Source organism: Emydura macquarii, unplaced genomic scaffold (genome assembly GCF_026122565.2).
Source record: "Emydura macquarii macquarii isolate MOO-44397 ecotype Brisbane River unplaced genomic scaffold, CSIRO-AGI_Emac_v2 contig_1170, whole genome shotgun sequence".
Taxonomy (NCBI): domain Eukaryota; kingdom Metazoa; phylum Chordata; order Testudines; family Chelidae; genus Emydura; species Emydura macquarii.
Window position 1 is genome coordinate 141,262 of NW_027131307.1, and position 12,076 is coordinate 153,337.

Below are 12,076 nucleotides of genomic sequence, written 5' to 3' on the forward strand. Positions count from 1 at the left end.
TTTGGCTATCACACCGACCAGTTTGGGGGAGGGGGGGGGGGGGGGAAACAGTGGCCCTTTTCTTGTTTCTGCCCTTGCTAAAGGATCTAATCACTTTGAATAGGGAAGGGCTTTATCAGGCAGAAGTGATCCTCCATGGAAGAAGAAGGTGGATGAAGAGGAAAAAATGTATCCCTCTCACACAGCTATGAAGTAAAAGCATAGACCACTCATTGTAGGGGCCCTGAATCCTCCCTCATGGAGGGGTCCTGCTTTACAGAAGTTGACACTGGAGGGTAGTCAGATTATAGGTGAGTGAATTCTGCGGTAGTATTATATTGGATGAGAAAAGCATGATTTCCCCCCCACACACACTTTTTTTTTTTTTTTTTTTTTTTTTTTAATAAACAGAAAACTTTAGCAGTTTTGTTTCTACTGATATATTACTCTTTAAAGTAAGAAAGACACTTGGGCCACATTTGAAACATTCCCCTATAAACCTAGAATGTATTCATTTTGAATCTTCCACCAAACCAAGAAAGTAGCCTTAACCAGAGATCAGAGAACATCTTTGTTTCAAGACCTATTTTTTGGGAGAACAAGGAGCAGCAAGCTTTAATCTTCATAAACCATATCATAAATTGCCCTTTTTCATTTCCATTTCTGCCCCATGGGTATCATATTTAGTGATCATACAATCATAGAATTGGAATGGACCTCAGGAGATCATCTAGTCCAACCCCCTGCTCAAAGCAGGACTAACGTTAAGCTAAATCATCCCAGCCACGGCTTTGCCAAGCCGCAGCTTAAAAACCTCTAAAGATGGAGATTCCACCACCTCCCCTAGGTAACCCATTCCAGTGCTTCACCACCCTCCTAGTGAAAAACTTTTTCTTAATGTCCAACCTAGATCTCCCCCACTGCAACTTGAGACCGTTGCTCCTTGTTCTGTCATCTGCCACCACCGAGAACAGCCTAGCTCCATCCTCCTGGAACCCCCTTTCAGGTAGTTAAAGGCTGCTATCAAATCTCCCCTCATTCTTCTCTTCTGCAGACTAAACAAGCCTAGTTCCCTCGGTCCCTCCTCATACGTCTTGTGCTCCAGTCCCCAATCATTTTTGTTGCCCTCTGCTGGACTCTCTCCAACTTCTCCACATCTTTTTTGTAGTGGAGGGGCCCAAAACTGGACACAATACTCCAAATGCGATCTCACCAATGCCAAATAGAGGGGAAGAATCACTTCCTGAGATCTGCTGGCAATGTTCCTACTAATGCAGCCCAATATGCCATTAGCCTTCTTGGCAACCAGGGCACACTGCTGACTCATATCCAACTTCTTATCCACTGTAACCCCCAGGTCTTTTTCTGCAGAACTGCTGCCTAGCTCATCGGTCCCCAGTCCGTAGCTGTGTATGGGATTCTTCCGTCCAAAGTGCAGGACTCTGCACTTGTCCTTGTTGAACCTCATCAGATTTGTTTTGGCCCAATCCTCCAGTTTGTTTAGGTCCTTCTGTATCCTATCCCTACCTTCCAGGGTATCTACCACTCCCCCCAGCTTAGTGTCATCTGCAAACTTGCTGAGGATGCAATCTACCCCATCCTCCAGGTCATTAATGAAGATGTTGAACAAAACCGGTCCCAGCACCGACCCCTGGGGCATTCCGCTTGTGACCAGCTGCCAGCTAGACATGGAGCCATTGATCATTACTCATTGAGCCCTATGCTCTAGCCAGTTCTCTATCCATTTTATAGTCCATTCATCCAACCCATACTTCTTTAACTTGCTGATAAGAATACTGAGAGAGACCGTATCAAAAGCTTTGCTAAAGTCAAGGTATATCACGTCCATCGCTTTCCCCACATCCACAGAGCCAGTCACCTCTTCATAGATACGTGATACATAAGCTAAGTGTTCACTTGATGGATTTTTCACTGATGCAAACATGAACAAATCTCTCAGATTTAAGAAATAGACTTTTAGAATTAAATTTAAAAAATAAAAATAACATTTCTCACCTGATCTTTGGAAAAAGCTTTGACGTGAATATTTTTGACAGTCTGAACTACTCCATCATAAAATTTCACAGTGTAAGTACCTAAAATTTGAGAACACATCCTGATCAACAGTGTAATTTAACTTACATTTTGATAATTATTCAAAGAATAAACACTGAGCACACCAGTACGAGAGATGCATATCTGGTTCTAAATAAAAATTCATTTTTAGGGTTAAGAAGATTTATGTCCTTAATCATTAGACAACATCTTTCATGAAACATGTATGAAAGGAGGATACAGTTTACTTCTTCCAGTTTAATCTATATTAATGTAGGAATGAGGTTACTAATAAAAATCATGTGTAAGCAGCTTACTATCAAAACACATGAAAGCATGCACGTTGGAATTTATGAAGTTATTTTTTAGGCTCCATGCTTTCAACTGAAAAATCAACATAAGAAATTAATTTTGAGACTAAAGATCCAAAGGGGATCAAAGTCAAATTAAGGAACATGAGCAATTTCTTCCTATTTACAGAACTCACACACGTAGTGTCACTGAAGGCAGGGAGTGCAGCAAGTAGAAATTGATCCTGTTATGTTTAATCTGTAGAATCTGCAATAATTAAATGCATTTTGTATGTGTTCATGGAGGTTTTGCAATTGGTGATGAATATATTTTGCTTAAGCTTTCTGCAACTAAAATGCTTTTTGTACTATTGTGTGTGAATTTTGTACTATTATGTATGAATTTATAAACTCATTATATCCTGCTGGGCAGGAGAAGAACCTAGTAATTATGAGGCTAAATATATACCTAAACTCTGTTCCTGCCTAGCAGTGTGTCAAACACAAGAGTTTCACATTTCTATATTAAGAATCATTAGGCTGAGAATTATTCTGTAACTCTGCATAATGTCTTAGCGATGTCCACAGCAAAGAATCTTGAGAGAGCTCTACTAAGTTGTTGAACAGACTAAAGAAAGTGATGCAAGTTTCACTGTTTGACACTTTAAAAAACTATAGTGGACCAAATTCTATTATCTGATCCAGCCTAGAGCTCCCAAACTGTGTTCCCTACAGTACATTTTCTAGGAAATGTACTGTAGGGAACAAATTTGAATTTCAACTTCTATGACTAGGAAAATAATGTGTTCTGCTGAAAGTAAAGCATACCTGATTTAAACGTAGAATAATTTAAGTTTCAACAAAAAATACATGTCTATGCTCTTTCCCACTTTTATGTAGTTATTTAATAGTGGGCCTGACACATTCATCAAGAATACAGAGGTAGTTTTGGTGGAAGTTTTGTGTCTCTCTGAAAAAGAAAATAAACCTCAGACCACTGCATTTTAAGGAAGATGGAAGGATGCATTCAATTTAGCAATACATAAGAAGGTCCCAGATACTTAAAAAGATTTTTGTATTTTATTTATTTAGCCTGTGCCTGCCAAATATAGCAAAAACAGATGAAGGGTAAAAGCATTAATGTGAATCTTAGAGAAAGAATTTTTCTTTCATCAAACTGGATCCTCTCCTTTATAATGGCAAAAAAGATTATGTTGTGCCCATTCTATGCTGCCAACATTTCTTTATCAATTATGTGAAGTGGCTAAAAAAAAATTGCAATTTATTGATTTCTTCCCCCTCCCCAAATTAGGTCATTTGGTAGCCCATGCTAGTCACTGGCAAAAACTCACACCATACTCACTTTACATACCAACAACATTTAATGAGAAATTACAGAATTGAAAAACTAACTTTTTCATAAAATTAAAATACTGTAGTATAAATGACTATTTTATTTCAGAGATGTGCCATGTTCTCCTGGAAGCATGAGGAAATTCTGAACATAATTAAAGTTACCCAGCTATTAAGTACAATAAAACAAATAGCTGGGACTTACCATCCTTGTTAACAGAAGTGACTTTGGCTGGATAAAAACGACAATCAGACCAGCAAGCTAATACCTGATCATTTATATGAAATCCCTAGAAAGACAAACAAAAAATGTAACAATTTACATTTCAAGAATTGGAGGGAAAAATTAGGAGGATTTAAAATATATTGCTTCATTAAAACACTAGAACTGTCTCCTTCTTAAAAGTAAAAAAGCAAAAATTAAGGAAAACACCCTATACCCCTCAACAGGCAGCGACTGCAGCAGCACTTGCTCATAAGAAAGAATTTGTATTCTGCTAGACATGTAAAAAAGAAAAGTTGACACCATTCTATTTAGACTAAGTTCCTTCAGGCAGGGGCTTTCTTCTGTCTGTATCACACCAACGACATTGTCAGCACTCAGCTATATCACTAACTGAATCTGGCCAAGTATATGCTACATTCAGGGCCCTTAATAGGTTTGTATGCATAAAATACTTGGTATGTAACTAGCTGTAAAATGGGAATTCATTGAATATACTGTTTTCAACTTACACCATATCCATCTTCCTCATGTAACCCCTCTTTCCTTAGCTGTATTTTCTCTAAGGGACGCAGATAAGGACTGTCCCAACAAAACCATTCATCATACCGGTGATTCCAGCGTTTGAAATGGATAAGCACTTTTCCTTCCTCATAGTCAATTTCTTCAATATGAGCTGGATACCTATGGAAATAAAGAGTTCATTAAAATAACTCAAGCCAAGAATAAAATAAGATGTCTCAAAAATCGGTAGGATGATTACAATATAAGGCCATACATATATATCTAGTGATTCTGCTGACACTAGCAAAAGTGAAAAGAATGATGCTTATGCAGTCTGTAGTTGTACAGAGACCTCAAGATATGGGAACAGCCTTTTCCCACAATTTCTCTATTTTTATGTTATTTGTTTTATGTATAGCTTCTACAAGCAGTAAAATAAAATCTCTCTTCTAACCACAAACTTCTGTGTCTTATCTCACTGTCTTTCCAACAAAGGCAGCAAGAGACAAGCACATAATTTTAGGATGCTCCCTACCAAGCGATATTGGCAGACTTCCTTTTCTCCAGAATTAAACAGGATTTTAAATTAACTAGGTATTTTATCGTAAAGCAGACTAATATTAGAAATTCAAGATCACAATGCAGCCTACAATTATACTTTTAAATATAATCACAACATCTTAAAGAATGGCAAATCACCTCTGTTCTAATGGCACACTTGTTCTTATTTCCATCTGTGCAAAAGTACTTCCTGGATTTCTCGCTACATTCTCAGTGTATTTCAACATAACCACTACCCAAATCACACAGTTATACCAATATGGATTATACTATTCCGGCTGTATTGTACCCCTCAGATTTGGCTTCTGAATTTCAGTTCTCCACCACTGCAAAAATACTGACAGTTAGTTCATCCAGGAGTTACTTCAAATATATTCATGGATTCAGATATTTTAAGACCAGAAATTACAATTATTGACAATTACGAAATCTAAAATTATTTAGCACGACCTCCTTCATAACATAGGCTATAACACTTTAACTGGTAGTGGAGGGAATTACTCTTCCCTAATATGCAAGTAAACACTACTGAGACTAATATTTTTTGGCTGAATTAAAGCCTGCCTTTTTTAAACAACATCCATTAAGATTTCAAGAAGTGATTAAATCAACTGCTTTCCTTCATAAATTGTTTAAGTGGTTTATTACCCTCAGTGTTGAAGTTGTATTTTATTTCTAATTTGAATTTTTGTAACTTCAACTTCCAGACAATAAATATTGTAATACATTCTCCTGCTATATTAAAGACCCTGCCTCCAAAGTCGTATCTTCTCTTTGATAAACTCAACAGAATGAAAAGTTCCAGAGGGGTAGCTGTGTTAGTCTGTATACAACAAAAACAACAAGAGTCGTGTAGCACTTTAAAGACTAACAAATTTAATTTCTGCAGGCATAAGCTTTCGTGGGCTGCAACCCACTTCGTCAGATGTAAGGAATAGAAATTAGAGATAGGAGGCATATATATACATCCAAGGGTAAGGAACAACGATGGGGAGGGTAGGTGTTAGCAAAGTCCATTCAGCTAGAGTAGATGAGGCCTATTCACAACCATTGATTAGAAGGTCAGAATGTGTGAGCAGTGACAATTACTTCTTGTAATGAGATAACCATTCCAAGTCCCTATTTAGACCCAGTTTGATTGTGTCAAGTTTGCATATGAGTTCCAGCTCTGCAGTTTCTCTTTGAAGTCTGTTTTTGAAGATTTTTTGTAGAAGTATGGCAACTTTCAAGTCAGCTACAGAGTGTCCCGGGAGATTGAAGTGCTCTCCGACTGGTTTACGGATGTTACCATTTTTATGTCTGATTTGTGTCCATTTATTCTTTTGCGTATTGATAGTCCGGTTTGGCCAATATACATGACAGAGGGGCATTGCTGGCACATGATGGCATATATTACATTAGTAGATGTGCAGGTGAATGAGCTCCTGATGGTGTAGCTGATGTGGTTAGGACCTGTGATGGTGTCACTAGATTCGATGTGCGGGCAGAGCTGGCAATGGGGTTTGTTTCAGGGATAGGTTCCTGGGTTAGTGATCTTCTTGTATGGTGTATGGTTGCTGGTGAGTATTTGCTTCAGGTTGGGGGGTTGTCTGTAAGCAAGGATAGGTCTGCCTCCCACAGCTTGAGTAAGTGAGGGATCATCTGCTAGGATAGGTTGTAGATCCTTAATGATGTGTTGGAGAGATTTTAGTTGGGGGCTGTAGGTGATGACCAGTGGTGTTCTGTTGTTTTCTTTGTTGGGTCTGTCCTGTAGTAGGTGACTTCTGGGTACCCGTCTGGCTCTGTCAATTTGTTTCTTCACCTCTCCAGGTGGGTATTGTAGTTTTAAGAATGTTTTATGGAGATCCTGTAGGTGTTTGTCTCTGTCTGAGGGATCGGAGCAAATCCGGTTGTATCTTAAGGCTTGGCTGCAGACAATGGATCATTAATGTGTCCAGGGTGGAAGCTGGAGGCATGAAGATATGTATTGCGGTCAGTTGGTTTTCGGTATAGGGTGGTATTAATGTGACCATCCTTTATTTGTATTGTAGTGTCCAGGAAGTGGATTTCTTGTGTGGACTGGTCCAGGCTGAGGTTGATGGTGGGGTGAAAACTATTGAAATCCCAATGGAATTCTTCGAGGGACTCTTTCCCGTGGATCTAGATGATGAAAATGTCATCAATGTAGCGTAGGTAAAGGAGAGGTGCTTGGGAACGAGTGTTGAGGAAGCACTGTTCTAGGTCAGCCATAAAAATGTTGGCATACTGTGGAGCCATGCGGGTGCCCATAACTGTGCCACTGACTTGAGGGTTTAGATTGGCTCCAAATCTGAAGTAGTTGTGGGTCAGGACAAAGTCACAAAGTTCAGCTACCAGGTATGACATATCATCATCAGGGAAAATGTTCCTGATGGCTTGTAGTCCATCTTTGTGTGGAATGTTGGTGTAGAGAGCTTCTACATCCATAGGGGCTAGGATGATGTTTTCCGGGAGATCACCGATGAATTGTATGTAGTTTTCTCAGGAAGTCAGTGGTATCATGAAGATAGCTCGGAGTGCTGGTGGCATAGGGCCTGAGGAGAGAGTCCATATAGCCTGACAGTCCTGCTGTGAGAGTGCCAATGCATGAGATGACGGGGCATCCAGGATTCCCAGGTTTGTGGATCTTGTGTAGCAGATAGAATAACCCTGGTCGGGGTTTAGTCTCTCATTGCAGGGCAGTTTTCCAGACCACACCTCTTCTGTTTGTTTTTAAGGTATTCTCTGAACCCTCACCAATTTTTCAATGATCTCTGAAGTGCGAAGAGGAGAACTAGACACAATATTCCAGTAATGGCCTCACTAAAGCAGTATACCAGTGGCCCAATTAGGACACAACTGAGGTCCAGCTGTGTGATAAAAAAAAATTATAGATTGCCGGGCAGATTGCCTCACCCCCGGTCCTGGCAGCGGAGAGCCAGGACAAATGTGGGGGAGACAGTGCCACAGAGCCATGCTGGAACGTTTCGTGCTCTGCCTGGAGGGATGATCATGCTCTAGCGTACCCTGGGCTGTCTGCAGCAGACAGCGCCGGCTGGCCCATCCCCAGAGCTCACAGACAAAGCCGGAGACTGCCCTCTAAGTCCCATCTCTGGGGAAGAAGCTAGTGAGGGGTCCCCCATGACTCAGTGGGTGTTGATCACCACTCATGGGAGTAGCTTGGGGGAGGCGGAGGGCATTGCTCCCTCTCCAAACAGCAGCAAGGCTTGTGGGGGGACATGAGAGATCACATGCTACTGTCTCCTAAATTTCCGCAAGCACCGAGCTGCCCTGCAGGCTTACTATGCTCAGCCTGTTGCAGGGGAGGGGGCCTCCGTCCTTCCCACTCCGTGTCTCTCTGCATCATGTTTCTGGATCACTTGTCCCCTCTCCCTGCAGCCAGGCCCAAGCAGGAGCATAAGTGCTGGGACAGAGCTGCTTTTCCAATCAGCAGAGAATGGCAGCTCCTTGCTGCCTCTGCAGCTGGATGCCATCTCCCAGGTCCTAGCGCCCACCTGTTTTCTGTACAACAGTGAGTGCCCGCAGGAGGCATATGGGGGAAGGAGGGTAGGATGCAGGGAAGAGGCAGCGAAGAACGCGGATGGGACTGGGTGGGAGGAAGAGAAGGGGATGAGAGAATGGGTGAAGGAGGATGGGGCAGGGGACAGTGGGGACAGAGAAGTGGGAGGGGACAGAAGCAGGAGCTCGGCATGCCATGTCCCCTCAGCAGCAGCAACAGCCCCCAGCAGGGCTGCCGACTTCAGACAAGCTCCAGGTGAGAGAGATGCCCAGGGCACAGAGCTGCTGTGTGCCACACACCACGAACACCGCCCCTGCACTATAGCACAATAGTCCAGAGGAGGATTCTCTGCTGACACTGCAGCTATTTTGTGAGCTGAGCTCAGGGAAGGCTTAAAGTGAACAGAATCGCATGGGGTCACAGTCCCGGCAAAAAAAGAATTAAAAATGGAGTTGGGTCAGTGAGGGGTGCAATTTAAGCACTGTCCTACCAAGTGCATGAATATTTATTTCAGCTGGAAGTATCACCAACAACCCAACTACACACGTTTTTTTCAGGTTCTTGAAGCACTGAGCTCAGGGATTCACAATTATCTTGCAGTGATCAACAGCCTACAACAATTCTGACTGTTGTATAGAAACCAATTGATTCACACATCCCTCCCCCCAAGTATAAATAGTTAATGTTTTGATTTATTTTGCTACTTTAAAATGATCTTGGTAGATATTTGCTAGTGTTGAAATAGATGCTATTATATCGATTTGAATCACATTGTTGTCAGATAAATACTAAGGCTTATTTTTTGTAGATGTACAGGTAGCATATATATATTGTGTGGATGCGGCCCACATAAACACAGAGAGCTGTGTAGGTGGCCCACAATGATAAATAGGCTGATACAGAGGCAGTATCTTCTCTCTAATCCTACTGAAAACTTCCCCATTTATACATCCAAGAATTACATTAGTCCTTTTAGCTACAGCATTGCAGTGGGAGCTCATTTCAGTTGGGGTTATCTACAGTGACTCCTAAATTCTTTTCAGTCTATGTTTTCCAGGATACAGTCTCCCACCCTCTAAGTATGACCTAGAGTTTTTGTTCCTATGGGGTTTTTTTTTTTTTTTTTTTTGGTTTTTTTTTTAAAGCCCTCTTAGAAAGATTCTAGGGGTGAAGTGGGGAACTACAGACCATAAGCTTTACATTTGTACCTGGTAAAATATAGGTTGAAATGATGGTTAAAAATGGAACAAAAAAAATCTGGAAGATCATCATATGACAGCGTAGGTATAACCCAGCACTGTTCCTACAAAGAAAAATTATGTCGCATTAATCATTTAGAATTCCTTGAATCTGTCAATAAAGTAGTGGATAAAGGAAACAAGTTGCCACAATTTATTCAGACTTTGACAAGGTCTTTGACAAGGTCACGCACAAGTAGCTATTAAAGATGCTATATAGTCACAGGGTGAGAGGCAAAGTACTGTCATAAATCAAAAACTGTGTAGGAGACAAAAGAAGGATTAAAAGATCAGTTTTCAAAATGGCAAAAGAGTTAACAGAAGGAGGTCATAAAGTTCTGTACTAGATGCAGAGTTGTGTAATATATTTATTAATAATCTGGAAAGGAGGGTGAGTAGTGAGGGAGCAAAATTTGCAGATGACACAAAGTTATCCAGGTCAGTCAGGAGCCGAGAGGACTGTGAGGAACTTCAGAGTCGCAAACAAGCTAGGTAAATGGGTAACATCATGGTAAATGAAGTTCAAAAGACAATAAATGCACATTGGAGGGAAAAAATTAAAACTACTCATATACCTTACAGGGCTCTAAATTAACTGTATCAAATCAAGAGAGGGACCTGGGTGTCACTGTAAACAGCTCAAATGGAGACCTCAACTCACTGTGCAGTTGCAATTAAAAAACCAAAATGTTAGCATGCATAAGGAATTAGTATGGTGAATACTACAGAGAATCTTTTAACACCTTTACATAAAACAATGGTATGGCCTCATCTGGAATATTGTGTGCAATATTTTGTCACCCCGCCTCAAAAAGCATAGTGAAGAATTTAAGAAGGTTCACAGAAGGGAAATGAGACTGGCCTGCGAACTCTCCCATGAAGGGTTATTGAAAAGATTGGGATTGTTTGCCTTGGAAAGATGAATAAGAGGGGACGTGATAAGTCTATAAAATAGTGAATGGTTTAGACAAGGTATATTCAGAGCATCTATTCTTCCTATCTAAAAATATAAGAACAAGGGGACTTCCAGTGAAATTAAGAACTGAGAAAAATCACAACTCATTAGAAGAAGATGTACAGGAAGCTCCTGAGGCCAAGAATTTATTTCAAGATTCAAAAAGGGACTGGACATTTATATGAATATAAATATAAAGTATATCCAGAGTTAATATATAATATAAACAAGAACAATTCTGGAAGAGATATTAAGCTTCATGCTTAGATGCTTAAGCCAATAACTAACCCTTTGAGATCAGAATGTGACTTAACGTGTATGGAAGGAAGGAGAGGGCAGATTATCTGAGATCTGCTTACTGTGGAGTTCTCTAACATCCTCTGGAGCATCTATACTCTTAGAGACTGCATACTGGACCGAAAACTGGACCATGCATCTGATCCAGCATGGCCATACCTATGTTTGTAAGTATACAAGTCTATTAACTGTATTAAAATTAAAATATCTGATTGTGCCTATCTTAACAAGCGATCCAGATCACTCAGTATCTATGACCAGTCACCATTATTTACCAATCCACCAATTCATGTCATCTGCAGACTTAACCAGCAATAATTTTATATTTCTTTTCAGATTACTGGTAAATATTAAATAGCACTGGGATAAGAGTTAATCCCTCTGATACATCCAGTTAGATACACTTTACCTCAAACTCTCAATAAACAACAGTTTTTCCATTTAGAATTTTTTAATTCATTTAATATGGAGAATATTGATTTCATACTTTTTTTAAATCATGATGTAATGTAATAATAAGTCAATCACCTAACAGAAAAGCAAAAATTACCTTTACCATTCAAACTTGTAATATTGCCAACCAATCTGATGCTGTACTTTGACAATTACCTATTTCCAATTACGATTCTATCTACATTTGTATCAACAAAGTTTGGAATCAGCAATTCCACTACTTTGCCCAGCACTGATGCCATGATAACCAGCCTATTATAATCCAAGTAATCTCATTATAAAATTGCTTTATGTTCTCACCTTTATGCACTGTTTAAATCAGAGAGCTTTTACTCAACTTGCACATCTCTCTTGCCTCTGATCTCCCACAATGAGACACGGAAGTGAACAGTGTAACACTGTTGCAAAAAAAGCAAACATCATTCTGGGATGTATTAGAAGGAGTATTGTAAGCAAGACACAAGAAATAATTCTTCCATTCTATTCTGCACTGATTAGCCCTCAACTGCAGTATTTTGTCCAGGGTGCCACATTTCAGCAAAGATGTGGATAAATTGGAGAAAGCACAGAGGAGAGCTACAAAAATGATTAAGGTCTTATAGAATACATGACCTATGAGGGAAGACTGAAAAAATTGGGTTTGTTTATTCT

General features: G+C 40.1%; 1 protein-coding gene across 6 annotated transcripts in view; it reads right to left on the minus strand.

Annotated features, from left to right (window-relative positions):
- The window catches only part of PHF20 (PHD finger protein 20), a 184,254-nt gene that overhangs the window by 119,585 nt on the left and 52,593 nt on the right, over positions 1-12,076 (minus strand). For 5 of the 6 annotated variants that reach the window (XM_067546848.1, XM_067546847.1, XM_067546843.1 and 2 more), the window contains 3 exons: positions 4,413-4,584; positions 3,883-3,967; positions 1,996-2,075 (listed from right to left, as the gene is read on the minus strand). In XM_067546848.1, coding sequence (XP_067402949.1) covers positions 1,996-2,075; positions 3,883-3,967; positions 4,413-4,584 — 337 coding nt within the window. Of the gene's footprint in view, positions 1-1,995; positions 2,076-3,882; positions 3,968-4,412; positions 4,585-5,103; positions 5,903-12,076 lie in introns of those variants that run through there. The other variant, XM_067546845.1, reaches the window with a different exon arrangement.